The following is a 23661-nucleotide window of genomic DNA, read 5'->3' as shown; positions in this document are numbered from 1 at the left end:
CATCAAGATCTGATCAGAAGTGGGGGGGGGGGGGGGTTCTGACTCCCAGCGCCCCTGCTAATCGGCACACCAAGCACAGCGCTGTACACCGTATAGTGGCCGTGCTTGGTATTGCAGATTAGGTCTATGCACATAGACCATGTAACCAATGAATGCAATGTCACTCTCCTAGGAAGGTGCTTCTATTCTGAATATCCAGCTTCCACTGACGTCACATCCTTTACCAGGTGTCCGCCGTGGGCTATAGACGTGATGGCACTTTTGTTGGAGATGTGGCCAGAACCATCCCTCTCCCTGGTACATGCGCAAACTCCTGAATCCACCTCCTCCGCACATGCATCGGGGCAAAGAAAGGTTTTCGCCCTGTCCACAGCAGAAGTGACGTCCAGTCTATAGTTCAGGCCGGAAACCTGGTAAAGGACGTGATGATGTCGGAAGCCGGATTTTCAGAAGTGGAGCTTTGTGTGACTGGGTTCCTGAGCTACCGGTGCACGCAACTTCAGAACAGGAAGTATATTACAACCTTTTCCTTAAAGGTGTGCGATGTGTAATGCAGGGGGGTTTGCAGGACCCACTTGGTCCCAGAGAACCCCTTTAATCAGCAGAACTAAAAAACGAAATACACGATGCACTAAATAATTGCGGTGTATTTCTGTAAAGCTATCGATTTTACTATCCCTTGTATGGAAGGTGTTTGACTTTTCTAGCTTCATTTTCCAACAGTCTCTGAATGTATTTCTATCCCGTCCCCAACTTCACAGGCGGAACTGTATTTTGGCAGATGAAATGGGTCTAGGTAAAACGATTCAAAGCATCACATTTCTGCACGAGATTTACCTGACTGGGATCCATAGCCCATTCCTCATCATCGCTCCTCTCTCCACCATCACCAACTGGGAGCGAGAGTTTCGCACCTGGACGGATCTCAATGTGGTTGTGTACCACGGCAGCATGATCAGCCGGCAGATGATCCAGCAGTACGACATGTATTGTCGGGATCCTCAGGTATGGTTTTTGTACTGTTCTAGATAAAACTAATGTTTAAAGGGTGTTTACTCATCTGAGACATTGTTGGCATGTCGCTAGGATATGCCACCAATGTCAGATAGGTGCAGGTCCCACCCCTATCTCCAGAGTAGAGATAGTATAGTGAGCGGAGAGCGCAGTTAAATTTTTTTTTTTATAAATAATAAAAAAAATAATAGCCAAGCTCAGCTATTAAAGGCAGTCCTATAGAAATGAATGGAGGGTGGTCCCGCATGTGCAGCTGCTCTTCAATCACTTCGGAGGCCCCGTTCTGGAGATAAGTGCCGGTCCCCCACCCTATATGACATTGGTGGCATATCCTAGCAATATGCCACCAGTGTTTCGGGTGAGACAACCCCTTTACTTTAAATAAGAATTACGTTTTTTTTTCTAATAATCAGAAATGGAAAAAAAAAAATTCCCTCCGTTATGTGAACATTTTATAATTCTGAATGAAAAAAGTATTCCTGTCCTATATTATTATGTCATACTTCTAGGGTATGCCTTAATATTAAAGGGGTTGTCGTAGGACCCCCACTGATTAGATACTTGTCCCCCTATCCACGGGACAGAGAATAAGTTTCTATCTTGAAACAATACCTTTAATGGGGTTTTCAAGGATTACGGACCTAGATCCTGATGAAAAAAAAAAGAAAACCCTGGCTCTGTTCAGTGATCTTCGGTGCGCTGCTTCAGCCGATGACTGTCTCCAAGTGGCAAATCACTTCTGCGTCTTGTGCCATTTGGAGAACGTCACTGCAGCGGTACAGATGGCCCATCCTTATCCCGGCTGGTAGATTACTAAATGGAGCCAGGACCCCGAAACAAAGCAACGGGGAGCAGGCGAGTGTGATATTTTTTTTTCATTACGTACAGTACCACAGGCTTTGAGAGCTAGTTAAAAAGGGCCATTATCTAAATCCCTTTAAGATTGGGGACCCTCTGGGACCCTGACGGAAGTGCAGAAGCTCTCCCTCAGGTTATTCTACGCACAGCGGACATTCCCTGCCATCTATTATGCAGAGACTTTGAAAACGGCTTTATTAATGTAAATGGGGCTGTGCTGCACAACCCTGCATGGGGGGCGAGCCTTGCCATGAAAGGAGAAGTTGGAGGTCTCACAGCGTTGTACCAGAACAGCGGCTCCTTTATTTTAGGAATTAGTGGTGGTCCTGGCAGTTGAATCATAGAGATGTTTTCTTTAAAACAGGGTCGTGTTATCCGAGGGGCGTACAAGTTTCACGCCATCATCACCACGTTTGAGATGATTTTGGGGGGCTGCGCAGAGCTGAATGCCATTGAGTGGAGATGTGTCATAATTGATGAAGCGCACCGGCTGAAGAACAAGAACTGCAAGCTGCTGGAGGGATTGAAGCTCATGAACCTGGTAGGGGCAGTGTCTGGACCCCGGCATTTCTCTTATTTTATGTATATTATGTTTAGTCTTCATGAAAACTTTTGTCGGTTGGTTATATATCCAGAACCCCTTTTACATGAACATTTCTGCTCCATCCTGTTGCCCGAGTCTTAAAGGGGTTGGCCCATCAGACAATGGTGGCAGATCACTAGGATATGCCACCAATGTCATATAGGTGCGAGTCCCAATGAGGGATGTGCTGGGATATTTTTTGTATTTTTTACACCTTTTCTATGGCTTCTGTTCCTTTTAATAATCGCCATTACAAACTGTGATAGTTTTGACTTGTCCACGGATCCTAGGAAGTCATGACAAATCCCATTTAATGAGGAGGTGACATTGAGAAGCACTGGCATCATCGCTATTCCTTTTGTCAGAAAGCAACGGGGCCCCAAAGGACCGGAGCTCGGCGCTTATGTGAATCGGAGCCTTAGCTTTGATCTTCTAATTGGCTTTGTTAACTTGTCTGTGCCCACATTGGCACTAAATATAGTCTTCTCACTTACGCCTCTCGCGACGTGGCACACGGGATGCTGACTTTCTCCGTTATAAGCTCAAGTTTGGCAGAGGAACCGAACTAGCGTGAAACGCGCTGTCTTCTCTGGCTGTGAACCCTACCACCCAGTGTTACTTTATCTATTACATATAGTATAAAAACATGGATTTTCTAGGAGATTTCTGAGACTTGCGTATCGATGACCTATTCTCAGGATCAGTGGGGGTCCAACTCGCTGTACCCGCTGTTGGAAGGAGCCATGAGGCTGCATCCTCTTTGTTTTGGCCTGTGATGTCACACCCATCGGTTACACGGCCTTTGTGCCCTTCACTCCCATGAAAGTGAATGGGATTGAGCCGTGATCCCAACACAGCCGCTATCCAATGTACGGCATTGTGCTTCATATAACACGAAGAGGCCACGGTGCTCGTCCAAGCTGATCGACTGGGGTGCCGTGTGCTGGACCGACTAGATATTAGTGACCTATTCTGAGGATAAATCATCAATGTTTAAGTCCTGGAGTACCCCTTTAAGTTTAGACGTCGTTACCAGCAAGACTTCTCCTTTCGTTTAGCTTTGTGCACTAGATTGATCCTAACGTTTTCCATCCCACAGGAACACAAGGTGCTTCTCACGGGAACCCCTCTCCAAAACACAGTGGAGGAACTCTTCAGCCTGTTACATTTCCTGGAGCCTCTGCGCTTTCCCTCAGAGTCCACATTCATGCAAGAGTTTGGAGACCTGAAGACGGAGGAGCAGGTACTTAATTCATGTGCCACTGTCCTGTGTAGCCCAAACGGGGCACATCTAATCCGTCTATCTCTCTATCAATCATTTTTTTTTTAAATCTATCCATCTATCTGTAAATTAGCAGCATGAAAATAAATAGAACGCTCTGCACCAGCCGGGGGGGGTCGACTTTCAAATTTAAAGGGATTCAACATTCTGATGACTTCTTGTGGCTACCAGATCTCCTTTAACCCCTTTAGGATGAGACCCAATGGACCAGAAAATTCTGAAAGTTTTTATCTCGCTGCATTCCAACAGCCATTTTATTAAAGGGATTATGTCACAAATGAACAGTAAAAAAATAGAGATATGTACATGGCCCAGTTGAAATGAATGAGTCAGCGTGCTGTCCAAGAAAATGACCATCTAAAGTGTTGAGGACTGCATGTACAGGGTTAAATATTGTAAAATGTTGTAAGTCGTATTGGTACTTCATCTTGGGTAAAAAAAAAATGGACTTTTTAAGGCTCTTATCACTTTTCAAAAGTGGCGATAAAAGTGAGTGGAGCTTCCCAGAGTCGGGTGGGACCTCCTGCTGGGTTGTCCTACCATAACAGTTGGACATAATGATGTAATGGAGCAGCGGCTGCAGGTATAGACGATGTGGCCTATTCCTAGCTGTGGCTTAGATATGTAATTCAGGGAATATGAAGGAAGGTTGCCTCCGCATGATAGATCGGCAAAATGACAGAAATGCGACTTTTGAAAGTTTATTTTGGGTTCTTTTTGACTTTTCTCCATTATAATTTATTGATGTTCCTTTTAATTTCAGGTTCAGAAGCTACAGGCTATCCTTAAACCAATGATGCTTCGACGGCTAAAAGAAGACGTGGAAAAAAAACTGGCGCCTAAAGAGGAAACCATCATAGAAGTAGAACTGACCAACATCCAGAAGAAATACTACAGGGCCATCTTGGAAAAGAATTTTGCCTTTTTATCTAAAGGGGCCGGCCAAGCGAATGTCCCTAACCTAGTAAACACGATGATGGAGCTGCGAAAGTGCTGTAACCATCCGTATCTTATCAAAGGTAAGTCACACTAGGTACACATGATTGCATTAAAGTGACCCTCCAGTTGATAAAAACTTCACATTAACGCGGGAATGAGCAGAACACTTCCATGGTGACTTCCCTTTCATCTTTTTTTGTAGTTTCAGATTCGCTAGATCCCAGAATTCACTTTTGCCATCCAAGATGGCCGCACCACTTCTCAGACTATCTGGAGCACACTGTACATCGGTAGCCCAAGACAGTTCCTACTTGTCCAGCCCTGCTTTTAGATTGGCCAGCACTGATCACATGAGCACTCCTGGCCAATCCAAGGGCAGCAGGAGGTGTCTTGAGCTACCAGATGCACAGTATGAATCAAGTAGTCTGAGAAGTGGTGCAGCCATCTTGGATGGCAGAAGAGGAGCTCACAAACTGGTGGATCTGCAGCTGAAAAGATGACAAGAAGGTCATCATGTTTGTTCTCCATTCTAGTAAATTCTCTTTCAGCTAAAAGATAATGAAATGATCTTGCAGGCGCTGAGGAGAAGATCCTTGGGGAGTTCCGAGAGACACACAATCCAATGGCTGCGGATTTCTACCTCCAGGCCATGATCCAGTCTGCTGGGAAGCTGGTCCTCATTGATAAACTGCTGCCAAAAATGAAAGCTGGAGGCCACAAGGTGCTTATTTTCTCCCAGATGGTGCGTTGTTTGGACATATTAGAGGACTATCTCATGCACAAGAGGTGAGGACATGTATGTTATGCATTCTCATCACAGTACACCGGCCTGAAATGAGCTACAAATGCAGCATTGCTGTCTCCTTGCTCACATGGAAATGAATGGAGATAGTCCTTTACATGAATGCCCACCTCTCCATTCATTCTCCACCTTGATGCAGCAACCAGTGATCAATTCACCAGATGGGTCAATGGTCACAGGACCCCTGTTCTGAAGGTAGTTGCGGGTGCTAGATGTGGGACCCACACCTATCAGACATTCTTGGCGTATCAGCTACACAGTTAAAGGGGTTCTCCAGCTGTTAAATGATAAAATAAATGCCATACCCCTTTTTACCTCCTGCCGCTTTCGGCGTCTTGCTTAAGTCCTGCATTCCTTGCTGCAGAGGTGACATTCCGTACACAGAAGGTGACCGCGCAGCCAATCACTGGCCTCAGCAGTATACAGGATGTAATGCTGAGGTCTGTGATTGGCTGCAACGGTAACGCGTGTACGGGGCAGTGGGTAGAACCAGAGCATGATCCTGGAAGGCAGGGACAAAAGGGGCTGAATGTGACCTTTTTTTATTTCATCATATTTACTGCTGTTGCCCTGGTTATTTCACTTTAACAACCCCTTGAAAAAAAAATCCGGCCAATACAGATAGGGTGATTTACACTGGCATTTGGAATAGTCATGAGTGTTTTTTGGGTTGTTTTTTTTTTTCAGGCGTAGGGAGCTTTGATTTTTCTTGACAATGGTTTCTTTTTCCAAACCTAAAAACATAGTGTATTTGGAAAGTCTTCAGACCCTTTTACTTTTTTCAAATTTTTTTATGTTGCTCCTTGTGCTAAAATTTAAAAAAAGCTAGTTTTCCCCATGAATCTGCACTTATTACCCCATAATGAGAAAGTGAAAACAGAATTTTAGAAGTGTTTGCAAATTTATCAAAAAGGAAAAACTAAACTTTTGCCGGGACCTAATAATGAATGCAGATCCTTTCCTGTGACACTTGACATTTAGCTCTGGGGGCCTCTCATTTCTCTTGATCCTCTTTGAGATGTTTCTACACCTTGATTGGAGTCACCTGCGGTAAATTCAGTTGATTAGATTGGATTTTGTCTATGTAAGGTCTCACAGCTGACAATACATATCAGAGCAAAAACCAAGACGAGGAGGATAGAACTGCCTGTAGAGCTCCGAGACAAGATTGGCTAAAGGCACAGATCTGGAGAAGGGTACAAAAAATTTCTGCTGCACTGAAAGTCCCAAGAGCACAGCGGCCTCCATAATTCTTAAATAGAAGAAGTTTGGAACAACCAGGACTCTTCCTGAGCTGGCCACCTCACCAAACTAAGTAATCAAGGCAGAAGGTCCTTGCTAGAAGAGGTGACAAAGAACCCAATAGTCACTCTGGCTGAGCTCCAAAGATCCTGTGTGCAGATGGGGAAACTTTCAGGATGTCCATCATCACTGCAGCACTCCACCAATCTGGGCTTTATGGTAGAGTGGCCAGAAAGAAGACTCTCCTCAGTAAAAGACAAAAGTTTGGGGGGAAAAAAACACATGAAGACTCTTAGACTTTGAGAAACAAGATTCTCTGGTCTGCTGAAACCATAATTGAACATTCTGGCGTCAATTCTAAGGGTTGTGTCATACGAGCGAGTCCATTGCGGGAATCGCGCTCTGTGTGTGAGCGTGATCCTCCATTCTGGACTTGCAGGAGCGCACGGCATTATCATCATTTATAATGCTGTGTGCCTCTGCTTGACCTTACTTCTACAGAAGTATACCGACAGCTTTATTTCACTATGATTATGTAGAAGAAAGGTCAACCAGAGGCACATAGTGGGGGGGAGGGGTGGCTTCAGCTGCTGGGTTAGGGAGACTGGTCAGGGTTGAGGGAAAGCTTAATGGAGCAATGTACAGGGATATTCTTTATGAAAACCTGATCAATAGAGCTCTGGTCCTCAGACTGGGTTGAAGGTTCACCTTCCCACAAGACAATGACCTTAAGCACACAGCCAAGACAACACAGGAGCGGCTTAGTGACAACTCTGTGAATGTCCTTGAGTGGTCCAGCCAGAGCCCTGACCTGAACCCAATCAAACATCTCTGGAGAGAACTTAAAATGGCTGCTCACCAAAGGCCTTCTCCAACCTGACAGAGCTTGAGAGGATCTGCAGCGAAGAATGGCAGAAGATCCCCAAAGCCAAACCTTGTGGCATCGTCCCCCCAAAAAGACTGGAAGCTGAAATCTCTGCCAAAGGAGCTTCAAGTCCTGAGTAAAGGGTCTGAATACTTGATTGCATTTGATTTGCAATGATTTTGAACATTCTGTTCGCACTTTCTCGTTATAGGGTAATGAGCGCAGATTGATGAGGAAAAACTGGAATTTTTGTTTTATTTTAGCACAAGGCTGCAACATAACAAAATGTGAAAAAAGTGAAAGGGGCTGAAAACTTTCCCAAAGCATTTTTAATGTATATTACAAACTGCAGAAGCATTGATGTTCTTTTCTTCTGAGAATTCATCCAAGCCTTTCCTAAAGCCATCACCTGTTCCTGCTGTGACCAGCTCCTGCTCCAAAGATTCACAGCAGTTATGGAGAAGAAGCCTCGTCACTTCTGGCGTTTTTCTCTTTTTTTATTTTTTTTTTCAAATGGATACGGTGTTCTTTTTTAATTTTTTTATCATTGGAAGCCATTCTTACGCACTCTACAATCTCAGTTCTATACATGTTGACTAATGTGAATTTAAAGGTTTTCTCCAGGGCTTTCACTGAATTCTAGCTTGTGGAAGGAAGGTGGTTACTATTCGGTCACACTGTGGATTCAGCAATTTGCGCTGTCATCATGTGATCTCCTGACTCTGGCTGTACGCTCTCCCAAACTGACGTGTCGACCAGATCTTCTCCAGTGTCTTCCTGTTGAGCTTCATAAGGTACATCCAGTACAGGAGTAGATCCAGTTGAGACATCAGCTGACGAGCCCTCAGCCAGACGGTCATGTGAGCACAACCGAGATTGCGGAATCGGCAGCATGACGGAATGGTAGGTAGTGGTGAAATGATCTAGAATTTATTCAAAGTCCCAGAGAACCCCTTTAACACTACGTAGGGCCTGCATACTGTGCGGAATAATTTCTTAATATTCTTGTTTCTTACTGTATATTAATCCCCCCATCCTAGAGGTAGGTGTAGGCAGTCAGGATTTTCTTTATCTCTCCAGCAAAGGCATTGAAAAATTGTTTGTGTTCTGATTTAAAAAAAAAAAAAGCCAAAATGATCTTCAGGGGTGGACATTTACTTTAAGAGATGGTGCACTAGGGGTCATCAACCAATGACAACTCCCAGCATAGTCCATTCACTTCTATGGGAGTTTCAAGAACAACTGAGCAAGAGTGCATGCCGGGAGTCATAGTTTCTCCACTGCTAGCATGCTGGAGGTTGCGACCTCCTGCTGTGTATTTTCATCTTGATCTAATGCACATATTATTTCAGCTGGGGAGATGAGCAGCTAGCAGGTACCATCCGTGGTGCAGGTCTCCAATATGTCCCCATAGTGAACTGATAGTCGTTAGATTGCAGATTCTCATTGATTTCAGCAAAATATGATTTTTCTTGTGTGGCACATTTTGGCATGTACAGTATAATACGTTCTACATAAATGCTTATGGCAACTTGCATGACTTTTTTTGGTTGCACTGACCTTCTATAGGCTGCTATGCCACTGCCCTAAAACGGTCATCTTTTACCCACTGTTGATACTTCAATCCTTCTCAGATATCTCTATGAACGCATTGATGGTCGAGTCCGAGGAAATCTCCGGCAAGCAGCCATTGATCGCTTCAGTAAGCCGGATTCTGATCGGTTTGTGTTCCTCCTTTGCACCCGAGCAGGGGGTCTGGGGATAAACTTGACTGCTGCGGACACCTGTATTATATTCGATTCTGACTGGAATCCACAGAATGACCTCCAGGTTAGTAGCCGACGTGGTATTGTTCGAAGGGTTCCTTAGGCCCGGGCTACTTGCTGACATGAGTGGACTATTCGCGGACCGGAAACCAGCGGAGTGAATAATATTCTAGTCATACAGCTTTTTCTCCTTTGCAAACGCGGTAACCCGAGCCATCTGCTCTTTGGATTAGTGGGGGATCTAGTGGTCAGAACCTCATTAATCAAACACATGGGTGTCCCATTGATGCATCATAAATATTTTGCTTCCGAAAACTGCTTGCAGCATGACTAAAGGTGGATTTCCACGGGACAATTCTGCAGCCGATTGTCTGGAAGGAAGTTCTGAATAGTCCACTGCTTACTGGTCCGGTATTTCCATGCAGAGATCTCCTTCACTGTATTGCGATCCCTCCTCCTCCCCCTACAGATTCATAGCTTCTGAGCAGCAGATCACTGCTTCCCAGAAACTATGATCGGTGGTGCCTGCATGAACGACAGGCTCACCCGATGAACGAGTGTTTCGCTTTTTCATCAGGTGGTCGGCAGCACATTTACACGGTCAGATTGCGAGGAACGACCATTCGCAGGATCAGTCTTTCCCGATAATCTGGCAGATTATTCGATCATTTAAATGCAGCTTAATATATCGTGACTGCATCATCAGGATTGGCGTCTCGTACTGCAGGCAAGGGCTTGTCAATATGCCGCACATATACCATATTGATTGTCATAATTACCCACATAAAGGGATTGTCTAAGCCCAAGCATTTTTTTTGCAGTGTTATGAAATAAAATAAAAAAGTAATACTCCACTTACCAATCGCCTGCTGCCCCGTTCCAGCACTCCCTGGTTCCTTGGTTGGTCTCTGTGCTACCTGATCCAATGTGTCAGTATGGCATATGATCACTGCAACCAATCACTTTGTGTAGCAGTGACCTGTCTACACCACTAAGGTTACCACTTGGCTGCTCCAGTCATCGCTGGAGCCAGGTGAACAGAGCCCAGCAGTAGACCAAGGAAATATTGGATTCAGAACGTGACCCTAGATAATATACTGTAAGTGTCCTTTAAAAGCAAATCTGGTTTACCCAGTTTTACGAAAACGCAATGGGGCAGATATAGTAAGACTGCTGTTACCTACTCCAGTCTTAAAGGGAACCTGTCATCAACTTTATGATGCCCATACTAACAGCAGCATAAAGTAGAGACAGGTGAGTTGATTTCAGCGGTCGGTCATTTATAAGTTAAAAGTAAGTGGTTGTCGAGAACCAACATCACAATCATTGCAGACTGGGCCTGGAAAAGAGTCCCGGCCACCTGAGAAGAGTCCTGGTTATTCATGAAGTCCTGCTCTCCTGCTGATGACTGACCGTCTTCTACCTAGTTGTCTCCCTCTCTCTCTAGGAGAGAACTGCCAATCATCAGCAGGTGGGCGGGAGAGCAGGAGATTATAATAACCAGGACTCTTCTCAGGTAGACTGGACTCTTCTCAAGGCCTGGGCTGCAATGATTATGATGCAGGTTCTCGGCAAACACTTACTTTTAGCTCCTGAGTGACACACCGCTGAGATCAGCATTTCTGTCACTATTTTATGCTGCCCACAGTGAGGTCAGCATAAAGCTGAGGGCAGGTTCCCTTTAAAACAAAGCTCATCAGCACAAAATGCGCCCGATTTCTCAGGAGGCCTCTTTATAGATTTGGCACTCCGTGCACTAGAATTGTCTGCGTCAGCTATGGCCTGGTGCAGATTTGAAGTACAGTTTACTCCAGCATTGGGCGTGCCCCTTCACAGAGCCACAACCCCTTTTCTCTTAACAGGTGGCGAGAGAAGAGAAAAGTCACAAATTGCGGTGCATATATGGCGTGCTCCATAGTATGTTGGATAAACCATTTGATAAAGGGGCCTCTGTGTTTTGCAGATCATTTGCTTTTCAGTTTGCAGTCTGTAGCCGTAAAAGATTGTCTGGATCCTTGTGAATAAATTTTTGTAATCAACCAAGGACTACACTGCCATGCGCAAGGACTGGAATCATGAATAATTTAAACTACATCACTGCTTTTACTTGCTATATGAAAATTAGAAGCGGTTTGCTCACAATTGTTCAAAAGGCGGCTTCCACAGATGGGACCTACACTATCAGTCTTGCCTCTCCTGGGCTTTTGGCCTGCAAAATTCAAGGCAATGTAGAATCCTGCTATATTATACTCTGATTAGAAGCGCTAGGCAGATGGACAGGGGGGGCTTGGTCCAAATGTACAATGCCAAAAAGTTAGTGTGTACCTGAACCCTTTGTTCACATTGTTTGGACGTGGTGTTTTTTGCATTGTTCATTTTGGTAATGACATCCAGCATGCTGATGGCTGCCATGCATTATAGTTATTGTAGACATTATGGCAGTACTGATGGGTTTTGGGTCATCGTTTTAATTTTGTTCGTCATATGTTCCTTTCACAAGGCTCAAGCCCGATGTCACCGAATTGGTCAGAACAAAGCTGTGAAGGTGTATCGATTAATAACGAGAAACTCCTATGAGCGAGAGATGTTTGACCGAGCAAGCCTCAAGCTGGGCTTAGACAAAGCTGTCCTCCAGAGTATGAGCGGAAGAGAGAACACCGTCGGAGGGGTGAGGGACACTTTCTGTATCAGTCTCTGCTAAAATCATCCGGATCGAACAGGGATGTCAAACTCGTGGCCCTCCAGCTGTTGCAAAACTACAACTTTTACCGTGCCTAGAAAGTCTAGAGCGATCATGGCATGCTGGGAGTTGTAGTTTTGCAACAGCTGAAGGGCCATGAGTTTGACAGCCCCGAGAAAAAAGATGCAAAAGTAGTGAATGAATAGACATTGTAACAGGTAATTAATGCACTGATAAAAGTAACTATTCCTGATACTACAGTTCCTTTGAAACTGCTGACCGGGAGAGCGCTGCAGAATGTAAGAATAGAACTTGGCCATACCAGCTTGCAGTCCTTGGGATGTTCAGTACATTCATTTGATGGTATCATTTCCCTGCATGGACAGATTCAGCAACTCTCAAAGAAAGAGATAGAAGACCTTCTCAGGCGGGGTGCATATGGAGCAATTATGGACGAGGAGGACGAGGGCTCAAAGTTTTGTGAAGAGGACATTGACCAAATACTTCAGAGAAGGACAAAAACCATTACTATAGAGTCTGAGGGAAGAGGGTCAACCTTTGCCAAGGTATGCAGTATCCGCTACGGAGGTCTATGGCATGTCTTGTACCATCTTTTTATTATATTAAATGTAATTCAAATGATACCGCGCTCTAAGGGGAGGGGGTAATCGTTAGTTCCCCTGTTATACTAGGAGTCCTCAGCAAGGCTGCTAGTTTTTATCATTTATTTTGCCTTATGGTTGGCCCCACACTGTAACGGGTTACCTTCTTTGATATACAGCTTACGCCCTGGCCGATGGCGTGATGCTGTAAAGATAGGAGTTAGCAGTTTGCGCTCTCACGGAGTGACGTCACTCCTGCAGCTAAGGGTTGCTACAGGTGCCAAAAAGCCTCCAACGCATTTTGGACAGACGCTGTCCTTCCTCAGGGAGTGTCACAGGTTAAGGGGAAGGGAAAACACCAAATACACACCACAATGAGTAGACAACAATCTAGGCCTCAAAAGCTATGGAAGAGGGATGGTGACCTCCTAGTAATCCCTAGGCCTTTCCCTAACTCCTGCCAGTATGAGCAGATCCTGATGGTGGAAATACTCATACTCATACACCGGATACCTAAAGCCCTGCTAAAACTGACGATCCCAAGGATAGGTAGCAGGGGATGAGACAGCTGGTTCCTTCCAGAATGAAGGAACCTGAGGCCTAGAAACACCACACACCAGATAATAAGAAACAGCGCAGGCAACAAGTACTTAGCTTAGAGATGTATGGAGAAGCAGGAGATCCAGGACAAACCAGCACTAGCAACTCCAAGCAGAAACTATCAACCGCATGGTCAGCAGTGTGAGGCGGATGTAAATGGAGCCTCATCACTGATAACGAGCGGCACCTGAGGAGAGGTGAGATCCTGCCAAACAACAACATACATAGAGGAAAACAGAGACCTGTCAGACAGCCTCACGTGCAGCAAGTCTATCCGATCATCTCACCTCTCACAGGAGGGAGTGTTACAGGGCTCTTCTAGTGCTTCCTAGATGTTAATGCTTAACCCCTAATTCTCCGTTTTGCAGTGATTTACAGTGTACCTCGACATGAGCAGCCTTACTCAAATGCAAAGAATTCTATCTCAGCGTTCAGACCCTTTGGTATTAAGGAATCCATATTGAATATCCACTTTGTTTCAACCTTGGACATTTCTTTAATAAAGTCACCACCCCTTTTATTCTTCACTATTTCTACCCTGCCAAAACCTGAGCTGGCAAACTTACCTCCGTGCCTTTCTCTATAGTGGCGTGACAGCGGGTGTCCCTCATATTATATACATGTTGTCCTTTTGTGCGGCCGACAGATTTTGTCGCAGGGGCAGGTTATTATGTATATTATTCCACTGCTGTTACGAATTGCTTAATGTTCTGTTTATATGAGCCTTCAGTGTTCTCTATTCGTATTTTAATTTTATTGTCCCGTGATTTTTTACATGGGTAAAAGCCAAGTGATTGCCCTTCTTTTTTCGTATATCTCCTCCTACTGTTACTTATTGCTGTGCACCTATTTGTGGATGCAATCAGATTACCTATATGTGTAGCCTTGCGGAATACAAATTTTGGTTCTGCAGGGATAAGTTCACCAATTATTTTGTCCTCTTCAAGGGTGTCCCAATGTTTTTTTATTATTTTTCTAAAATATGTCTGGCTGTTGTAAGGTATAATTAATGGGGGAAATTGATACTTCTTCCTCTAGTGATTCTGTAGAGACAAGAAAAACAGAATCAGTAGAGGAAGTAGTATTAATCTCCTCCCCATCACTCCGCTATAGAGAAAGGCACGGAGGGAAGTTTGCCGTCTCAGGTTTTTACGGGGTAGAAATAGTGAAGAATAAAAGGGGTGGTGACTTTGTTTCAACTTTGGACATTTCTTTATTAAAGTGGATATTCAATATGGATTCCTTAATACCAAATGGTCTGAATGCAGAGATAAAACTCTTCTTGCGTTTGAGTAAGGCTTCTCGTGTCGAGGTACACTGTAAATCACTGCAAAACGGAGAATTAGGGGTTAAGCATTAACATCTGAAAGCGAGCGCATAAATAGGAAGCACTAGAGTCCTGTGACACTCCCTGAGGAAGGACCGCATCTGTCCGAAACGCGTTGGTGGCTTTTTGGCACCTGTAGCAACCCTTAGCTGCAGGAGTGACGTCACTAGTCGCTCCGTGAGAGCGCAAACTGCTAACTCCTATCTTTACAGCATCTCTCCATCAGCCGGGGGGTTAGCTGTATATCAAAGGTGGTAACCCGTTACAGTGTGGGACCCCGGACCCGATACGGGAAGGGACCTACCTCAGAGCAGCGCCAACCATAAGGGAAAATAAATAAAAACTAGCAGCCTTGCTGAGGACTCAGTGTAACAGGGGAACTTACGATTACCCCCTCCCCTTAGAGCGCAGTATTATTTCAATTACATTTAATACACTTATTTAGCGCAGCAGTTATTGCGGTTCTGCGGTACCGCAGCCAAACCAGGTACAGCAAACAAAAGAAGGCTAATGAAGCAATGGAGCACTGTACATTTTATTATATTGCCTGCATTACATGGATTTGCCAACAGATGAGATACTAAGATCTGATTTCCTTCTACTCAGGCTAGCTTTGTGGCTTCTGGTAACAGAACCGACATCACTTTGGATGACCCAAACTTCTGGCAGAAATGGGCTAAAAAGGCAGAAATTGACATAGATTCAGTGAGCGGCAGAGTAAGTATACTGATTTATTATTTGTGTGTGACATTCTAGTATGTATGATTTTACAATTCCACATAAAAGTCTGACGATATACCAAGTATCTACTAAAGTGATATAGAGCAACAGCACTGGAAATGGAGTGAAGAATCAGACGTTGCCATCTCACTCAGGCCATATCCAGTTTTGGCAGGTGGCTGAGGGTCCAGCACCCCTGCCAGTCAGCTGTTCAAGCGCTGCGGTCTCTATAAAACAGCTGATCAGCAGGTGTAACACCCCACCCCCGCCGATCTGATATTGATGACCTATCCTGAGAATAGGTCCTCAATATAAAATAGTGGACAAGCCCTTTAAATTGTACCTCCCTTTGTGAGCAACTTTTCATACATCAGTAGTACAAGTGAAGAGAAGAAACTTTGTAATATATCTAGTAAATGCCTCTTTCTCCACTTATCAGACTCCTACCTTCCTCCTGCGTAGTTCACTTACTTTCAATTCATTGATGAGATCCATACATGGGAGGCAGTGATGAATATGAACTGAAATCCACTCACTGAGAAATCAGGTTACAGCTGCTGCCCATAGAAGTCTATAGAGAGGGAAAGAGGAGGTGGAAGGGAGAGCAGGAGATGCTTCCAATACACAGCACACAAAGTGAAGACCTATTTGTCTTTCACATACACTCCAGAAACATGGCGAACAGTGTACAGCAGTAATGAAGAATGTAGCTGTTAATCCAGCACTGGGGTGAAACAGTAAGCCACTTACTAGCAGCAGCATTCTCGTCTCTCTACCTCCCTCCATAAGCTTCTATAGGCATCAGTTGTAACCTGATCTTTCAGTGAGCTGATATTGCATCTCCTTTGTTCAGAATTGCACATCAGTGCAGGAGTGGGGATCTAGGGGGAAAGGAATCAAAAGGCCCCCATAAACAGTGTATTGTCGGCCGAACAACAGTTTAATGTGTATGGGGAGCTCCTGACTCTCCCCCAACACAGGATGTCAAGGAAGAGAAGGATTGGGCAAAATGAATATTTTCGCCTGATCCTTTGTTTTCCAGTGAGATAAGCTGCCGCCAGAAGTGTCTGGAAGTGGTGTATTTCTACACTATCTCATAAAATACACATACACATTTGTTCCCCATACACATTCAGCGCGAACGTTCGGCCGACAGCTATTGCATGTGTACGTTCATCTTAAGTGGAGGTAAGGCATTTTTCTGCAATAAGATATTTTAAAAAAACTACTGATTAATGGAAAGTTACTACTATAACGCCACCATATTTCGCAGCGCTTTACAAATTCATAGGGTTCATATACAAAACAAAACTAACTGGCTAATATGCATCTGAAACACTAGGAGTCAGGGCCCTGCTCACAAGAGCTTACAATCTATGAGGAATTGGGAGTGACACATAAAATTGTTGATTGTGATAAGTAGGATTTGAGCCATTATTGAAATGACAGGATGCCGGCCGATCTGCTTCGGGTTTGGGACTACTAGAGGATAGAGTTCCAGCCAGAGGAGTTGGTGGGGGGAAGGTTTAGTCGGGGAATAGTCAGCTTAGGTAGCTTGATAAGCCTGCCTGAAAAGATGCGTTTTTAAGGCACATTTGAAGGTGGAGAAGTTGTGAATTTACCTAGTATTCCAGGGCAGAGTATTCCATAGTGTAGGTGCAGCTCAAGAAAAGTCTTGAAGACGGGAATGAGAGGTACGAATTATGGAGGTTATTAATCTTAGGTCGCTAACAGAACGGAGAGCACGAGTATGGTGGTAGATGGAGATGAGGGAGGAGATGTATGGAGGTGTAGCACTGTGGAGAGCTTTGTGGGTGAGGGTGATAAGTTTGAACTGTATTCTGTGGTGGATGGGCAACCAGTGAAGTGACTGGCACAGACTAGTAGCATCAGTGTAGTGGTTGGATGGATAGATGAGCCTGGCTGCAGCCTTTAGGACAGACTGAAGGGGGGAGAGTTTAGTGAGAGGGAGACCGATTAGTAATGCATTGCAGTAATTAAGACGAGAATAAATCAAGGCAACAACACTGAGTTTTTGCCATTCACCGTAAGAAAAGGGAGGATTCTGGCGATATTCTTGAGGTGCAGACGATAAGAGCATGTAAGCGATTGAATATGGGGAACAAAGGAAAGACCAGAGTCAAATGTGGCTCCAATACATCGGGCATGTTGCACAGGAGTTATGATAGTGCTGCAGACAAATTGAAATATCAAGTTTAGGCGAGTTAGTACAGTTAGTGAGTTAGTAGATGGGTGGGAAAGACAAGAAGTTCAGTTTTCTTTTGAGAGTTTGTTTTAGATACAGAGAGGACATGATGTTAGAAACAGCTGCCAGACAATTACCGGTGTTTTGGAGTAAAGCAGGGGAGATGTCAGGGGATGAAGTGTATAGCTGGGTGTCATCAGCATAGAGATGGTATTGAAAGCCAAATATACTGATAGTCTGTCCGATGGGGGCTGTATAGAGGGAGAAGAGTAGAGGACCTAGTACTGAGCCCTGAGGAACGCCGACATCAAGAGGAAGAGGAGAAGAAGAAGAGCTAGCGAATGATACACTAAAGGAGCGGCCAGAGAGATAGGAAGAGAACCAAGAGAGAGCAGTGTCCTTAAGGCCAATTGAGTGGAGCATGGTGAGAAGTTTATGGTCTACGGTATCAAACGCTGCAGAGAGATCCAGCAGAATCAATGGCGAATAGTCACCATTTCTTTTTGCTGTTAGGAGATCGTTAGACACTTTAGTATGGGCAGTTTCTGTAGAGTGAAGAGGGCGAAAGACAGATTGTAAGGGGTCAAGAAGAGAGTTTGCAGAGAGATAGCTTATTAAGCGAGAGTAGACAAGATGTTCAAGGAGTTTAGAGATGAAGGGGATGTTAGAAAAAAGGTCTGTAGTTAGCAACACAGGTCGGGTCAAGAAATGTTTTTTTTAGTAGTGGGGTTATAATAGTGTTTGAAAGAGGAGGGAAAGATACCAGAAGAGAGAGAGAGGTTAATAATTGTAGTTAGGTGAGTGATGACAGCCGGGGAGAGGGACTGGAGGAGGTGTGATGGAATAGGATCACTGCTACAGGTTGTGGGTCGAGAAGAAGAGAGAAGCCTGGAGACTTCTTCCTCTGTTATAGGGTCAAAAGAGGAGAGAGAGCATGTGGAGGAATTGGAGGGAGGAGGATTGAAATTATTTCCTGCCGGATACTGCCAATCTTGTCTATAAAATAAATTTTTTATATTTTTAGAACTGGTGTATAGAGACCACTGACCACACCTTGGGTTTATGTTGGACTGGTGACAGTGAGCTTGTCCCTTTTGCCTAACACTACTGTGTGACCCCCACCTATGAAGTTGTGGCCGAGTGGTCGTCTAGTCATCTCGACTTGTATATAGAGGGCAACTTTCAGTACCTAGAAATTTGCTTTACAAGCCATATTTTAGCCCTAAATACATTGATTCCATTCTACTGTGAATCAATAAAACAGAGTTCATTATTTAGCAATGTACACTAGAGTATTATTATAGTTGACTATGCTTTACATCCACCTGCAGAACAGCCTGGTCATTGATACACCAAGGATTCGCAAGCAGACCCGACCTTTTAGTGCTACCAAGGATGAACTTGCAGAGCTATCTGAAGCAGAAAGCGAAGGAGATGATAAACCCAAGCTGCGAAGACCATATGATCGTTTAAATGGGTATGGCAGAACTGAATGCTTCAGAGTCGAGAAGAATCTTTTGGTTTATGGGTAAGAATTTTTATAGAAAAACAGCAAATTACAATATTGTTTTGCTAATAATTGTAATGTTGCCATTTCGCCAAGTCACTTTTAGGCCTCATGCACATGACAGTGAATAGTGGCCATTTTTAGCACCAATGAAAGTCTATGGGGCTATTCACATGGCCGTTCTTTTAACGGCCAATGAATAGCATCCGTCCAGAAATAGGATGTGTCCTATTTTTGGCAGTTTCCATGGCCAGATGAACCCCGTTGAAATCAATGGGACCGTTTTTAACAGGAGTGCACCCGTCTAACAGCCCTTAAAAACGGGTACACTTTATATGGCTGTTTAGGAGTTAAAAAAACTCAACTCATCCACTTGCTTGCGCTGCAGCAGTCTCTTCTCTCTTTGAGAAGGACCTGCGATATGCGGTGACGTACCCACGTGTGAGCGCTCAGTGACGTCATCACGCACATCACAGGTTCTTCGGTAGGTCCTGTTCAGTGCTGCTGCGCGAGCAAGTGGATAAGATGAGGGGGCAAGGGGGCTATTTATGGGGGCATTTTTTTAAACCATGGGGGAAATTATTTAAGATGGGGGCATTATTAAAGCTGGGGGCAGCTTTAATAATAAAAACTGACACTCAGACAGAAAATGGATGCACACACTGATGCAAAATGGCCATGAAAAACTTTTTACCTGACCTTGTGTGCGTGTAGCCTTACCCCTTTTGCTGCCAATGATGTTCTGTATCTCATATGTCCTCGCAGTGTGGCACTTCAGTAGCCATGGACATGCAAGATATATCATTGTTACTAACCGTTCTGAATAGGTCTTGTTTTAAAGCTGAAAATCTTGGCTTTTAAACGAGATTGGAATTTTGATACAGTGGAATGGAAGCTGCATGTACCCGACCAGGATTCTAAATGTGGTATTTCCTGCTGTATTGCAACCAGCAGTGGGATTGTCAGCTTTAAACTAAGACCTGGCTTATATCTTTACCTGCCATTCAGAAATAGTCCTCATCTCAATTTAGATGCCACAACACATTCAGGAATGGTCCTCACCTCCACCTAGAGCAGGGTTCAGCAACCTCCTGCACTCCAGGTGTTCTGAAATTACATCTCCCATCATGCACACTTGCTTGGCTGTTCTCTGATCTCCCACAGAAGTGAAAGGAGCATGCTGGGAGTTGTAGTTTCACCACAGCTGGAGTGCCGAAGGTTGCTGATCCCTGACCTAGAGGTTCATAACACATTCGAGAATGGTCCTCACCCCTACCTAGAGCTCCATAACACATTCAGTATTGGTCCTTACCTTCACCTAGATGCCACATAACACAGGAATGGTCCTCATCCACACCTAGAGGTCCATAACCACATTCAGGAATTATCCTTACCCCCACCTAGATGACCTATAACACACAAATATAGATATTGTATTATTGTCTGTCAATCATTCTAGGTGGGGAAGGTGGAGAGACATATTGTCACATGGCCGTTTCAAGAGACAGCTTAATGAGCAGGATGTGGAAATAATATGCCGAGCGTTGCTGGCTTACTGCCTAGTGCACTACCGAGGAGACGAGAAGATCAAGAGCTTTGTCTGGGACCTCATCACGCCAACAGAAGACGGGAGGACTCGGGAGCTGCAAAACCATCTTGGTACGTCATGTCATTTTCTGGTCCTAAGATGTTGGAACAAAAATTTCCCAAGAATTAATCTTGTTTATATTAAGTCTCAGGTTATCCATGCAAATCTGTGAGAACCTCTTGGAGTGCTGTTGAAATTCTCCATGGGTTGTGTTGGATATTTTATGCGTGCTTGCCTGGAAAATGGAAAAGTATATATGTATATCGGTGAAGAATGTAAACTTCAATTCTTGTCGTTCAAAAACTTGTGTTATCAAGGGATCTTCTACAGGATGTAGAGACGTTTTTCCTTTACTGGTTTATGTATTTGAAGATTACTTGTCATAATCCTTTACAAAGTGATGAATAACTAATATGTTGCATGTGATGGGAATGACTATGGCTGCCGGTTGTCCCAGAGGAAGTAGACCTTTAATTTTACTATTCGTAGATGTCATTTCCTCTATGGTGCCTTGCTGCGTCCACAAGGTAGGTGTGGAAAGGTACTGTTGTAGCTATTAGGATTGGGCATTTAGACTTTGCATCCAGCCACATAAGTTACTGCAATGTACATGTCATCCATAATGAGATCATTATTTCCACTGTTGTTTCACTTGTAAATGTATATGTGTCTGCCATGTCTATTGGTATAGGTACTTCTCAAAGCTGGATCGGACTGTATGTTACTAGCATTGTAAAGCTGGCCATACACATTAGATGTAGGTCAGCTGAACCACTGATTTTGGTGGGACCAGCCAACCATCAGCTGTATATAGCACATGAAACATTTGAAGTCGATTCACATAATAGTTAGTTTGAATACTGTACGGCGCTCCGTACAGTATTAGAAGGTGTTGGCTCCCATGAGGTGGTTATTACTTCGCAAAGTCTCGCGAGACTTCACATAATAACTTCATGAATCAATTTCTACTGTAAAAAACAATTTCCCGAACTCTGGTTCGGTTCCAAGGTACCACTTGCTCATCCCTAGTCATATTCATAACACGTGATCCAAGCATGCATGTGTATGGTGGAATCGGTAGAGACAGCATTCAGCTGTTCGAGTGTTAGTACAGATCAGTTCAGCCCCAATGCATTCTGAATGGATAAGGATCCGTTCAGAATGCATCAATTTGACTGCGTTTGGTGTCCGTTACGTTTTTTAGACAGTCACTAAAACGCAGCTTGCAGAGCCAGACGGATCCATTTTTCACTGACAATATGGTGCCATTGAAAATGGATCCATCCCCTATTGACTTAATTGGCGGAGCTTGCTAAGAGCTCATTTGTATCCCCTTCTCAGAATTCCAGAGGAGCATGTATGGTCTAAGCCAGTTAAAATGCAAGGAGAGAGAGAGCGTACCCCCAAATACCTTCCATAACGTCACTTACTTTTTCACTGACTCTCAGGTGCTGCTATTATACTCCAGAGCTCCGCTCAAACTTCAGCAGTTTTCAGACACACAATATTCTCTGATCACAACAACCACCTATTAGACTCTGCATCTACAGATACACCCCAAATTATAAATATAACAATAACCTATGAATTCCATTGGATAGAGATCTATATATTAGTGACAACTCTGGGTCAAATTTCTCTTTATGAAACATTTTCAGCAGTTTTTGAGATACATTGGTGTTAAAAATCTGTCTATTTGCAGACTGTCCCTCCTGAGTTCCATCAGCTGACAGCTTTTGTGAAGCCTCATCTCTGATCTCCTAAACTCTTATCCCAAACTGATAAGAATTTGTCTTAAATGAGTGTGTATGAGATCAGAGATGAGGCACCATAGGAGCCGTGAGCTGACAACTCAGGAGGGACAGTCTGCAAACAGACAGATTTTTAACCCCATGTGTCACAAACTGCTGAAAAATTTTAATGAAGGAAAATTGAAGAAATTATTGTTAGCCCAAAATAAGTAAAAATATCATCATAATGCTCTAATGGTGTCTGTAATCTTTATTTATTTCTTATGTAAACATTTTTATTGAAAATTCAAATAACATTTAATATAAACATTATTTTCGTATTCCCACTATTAGCCTCCTAACCCCCCCCCCCCCCCTTTGCGATGCGTCTCCCATCCCTTCCAACAATACGTCAAGGTATCCTGAGGGAATAGAGGCAGGAAAGGCTTAAAACGTCCAATCTCCCCAGATCCTAATCCATTTTTCCTAAGTATTTCCTTACTTAAATAAGATATTTTCCTATCTCTTAATCATATTAACAAGGTTTAGCCATGTATTAATACTTGGAACATTTCGCGAGAACCACGCCGTGCTATCGAAAGTCTCGCCAGAAATGTTATTTTAATCAGAAGAGCCATTTGATATTGATGGCATCCCACCTTGGAGAGATCACCTTACATTCCACCGTAAATGGAATCCCAACTTGCAGTTTCTGGGTAATACATTTATGGATTGCACCCCAATATTGTTTCAATTCTGCACAAGAACATATGCAAATAATCCGCATCAGGTGCGTCACACCGTGGACAATTAAAAGTGTTCCTTAGACCACATCTATTAAGCCACAGAGGTGTAATATATATTGTGTAAAATATTAACCCCTTCTTGCATTGTCACGTACATGTACGTGGGGGAATGTGGTGCCTTACTGCATTCCCACGTGCATGTACGTGATGGGATCGGGCGGGTGCAGGGGCTGCACCTGCCCGATCCGCAGCACGGGCCCGGCTGTTACCGATAGCTGGACCCCTGCTGCATCGCTGTATGCAATTATGCCGGCGGATTAACCCTTTCACATGCCGTGGTCAGCGCTGACTGCAGCATGTGCGGGGTTTACAGAGGGAGGGGACTCCCTCTGACTCAATCAGCCCCCCGCGCTGCGCTGGCAGGGGGCCGATGGTTGCCATGGCAGCCCCGATGGCTTACACAGGCATCGGAGCCTGCCAGCTATGGAAGCCAAGGAGATTCAGCCTGAGGGCTGAGTCTCTTAGGCAGCTGTCAGCGTCTTACTGTGGTAAGACACTGACAGTTCAATTCAGTACAATGCAGAATGTATTGTACTGAATTGAA

General features: G+C 44.2%; 1 protein-coding gene across 4 annotated transcripts in view; it reads left to right on the top strand.

Moving 5' to 3' along the window:
• CHD9 (chromodomain helicase DNA binding protein 9) overlaps positions 1-23661 on the top strand; it is a 144047-nt gene that overhangs the window by 86283 nt on the left and 34103 nt on the right. For all 4 annotated transcript variants that reach the window (XM_040409718.1, XM_040409722.1, XM_040409719.1 and 1 more), the window contains 11 exons: positions 762-1005; positions 2237-2413; positions 3555-3698; positions 4501-4756; positions 5252-5462; positions 9220-9415; positions 11852-12019; positions 12418-12597; positions 15167-15277; positions 18818-19014; positions 20453-20652. In XM_040409718.1, the coding sequence (XP_040265652.1) occupies positions 762-1005; positions 2237-2413; positions 3555-3698; positions 4501-4756; positions 5252-5462; positions 9220-9415; positions 11852-12019; positions 12418-12597; positions 15167-15277; positions 18818-19014; positions 20453-20652 (2084 nt within the window). The remainder of the gene's footprint in view (positions 1-761; positions 1006-2236; positions 2414-3554; positions 3699-4500; positions 4757-5251; positions 5463-9219; positions 9416-11851; positions 12020-12417; positions 12598-15166; positions 15278-18817; positions 19015-20452; positions 20653-23661) is intronic.

The sequence above is a fragment of the Bufo bufo genome, chromosome 10 (genome assembly GCF_905171765.1).
Source record: "Bufo bufo chromosome 10, aBufBuf1.1, whole genome shotgun sequence".
NCBI classification, from domain to species: Eukaryota; Metazoa; Chordata; class Amphibia; order Anura; family Bufonidae; genus Bufo; species Bufo bufo.
This window is presented reverse-complemented; position numbering and strand designations above follow the sequence as displayed.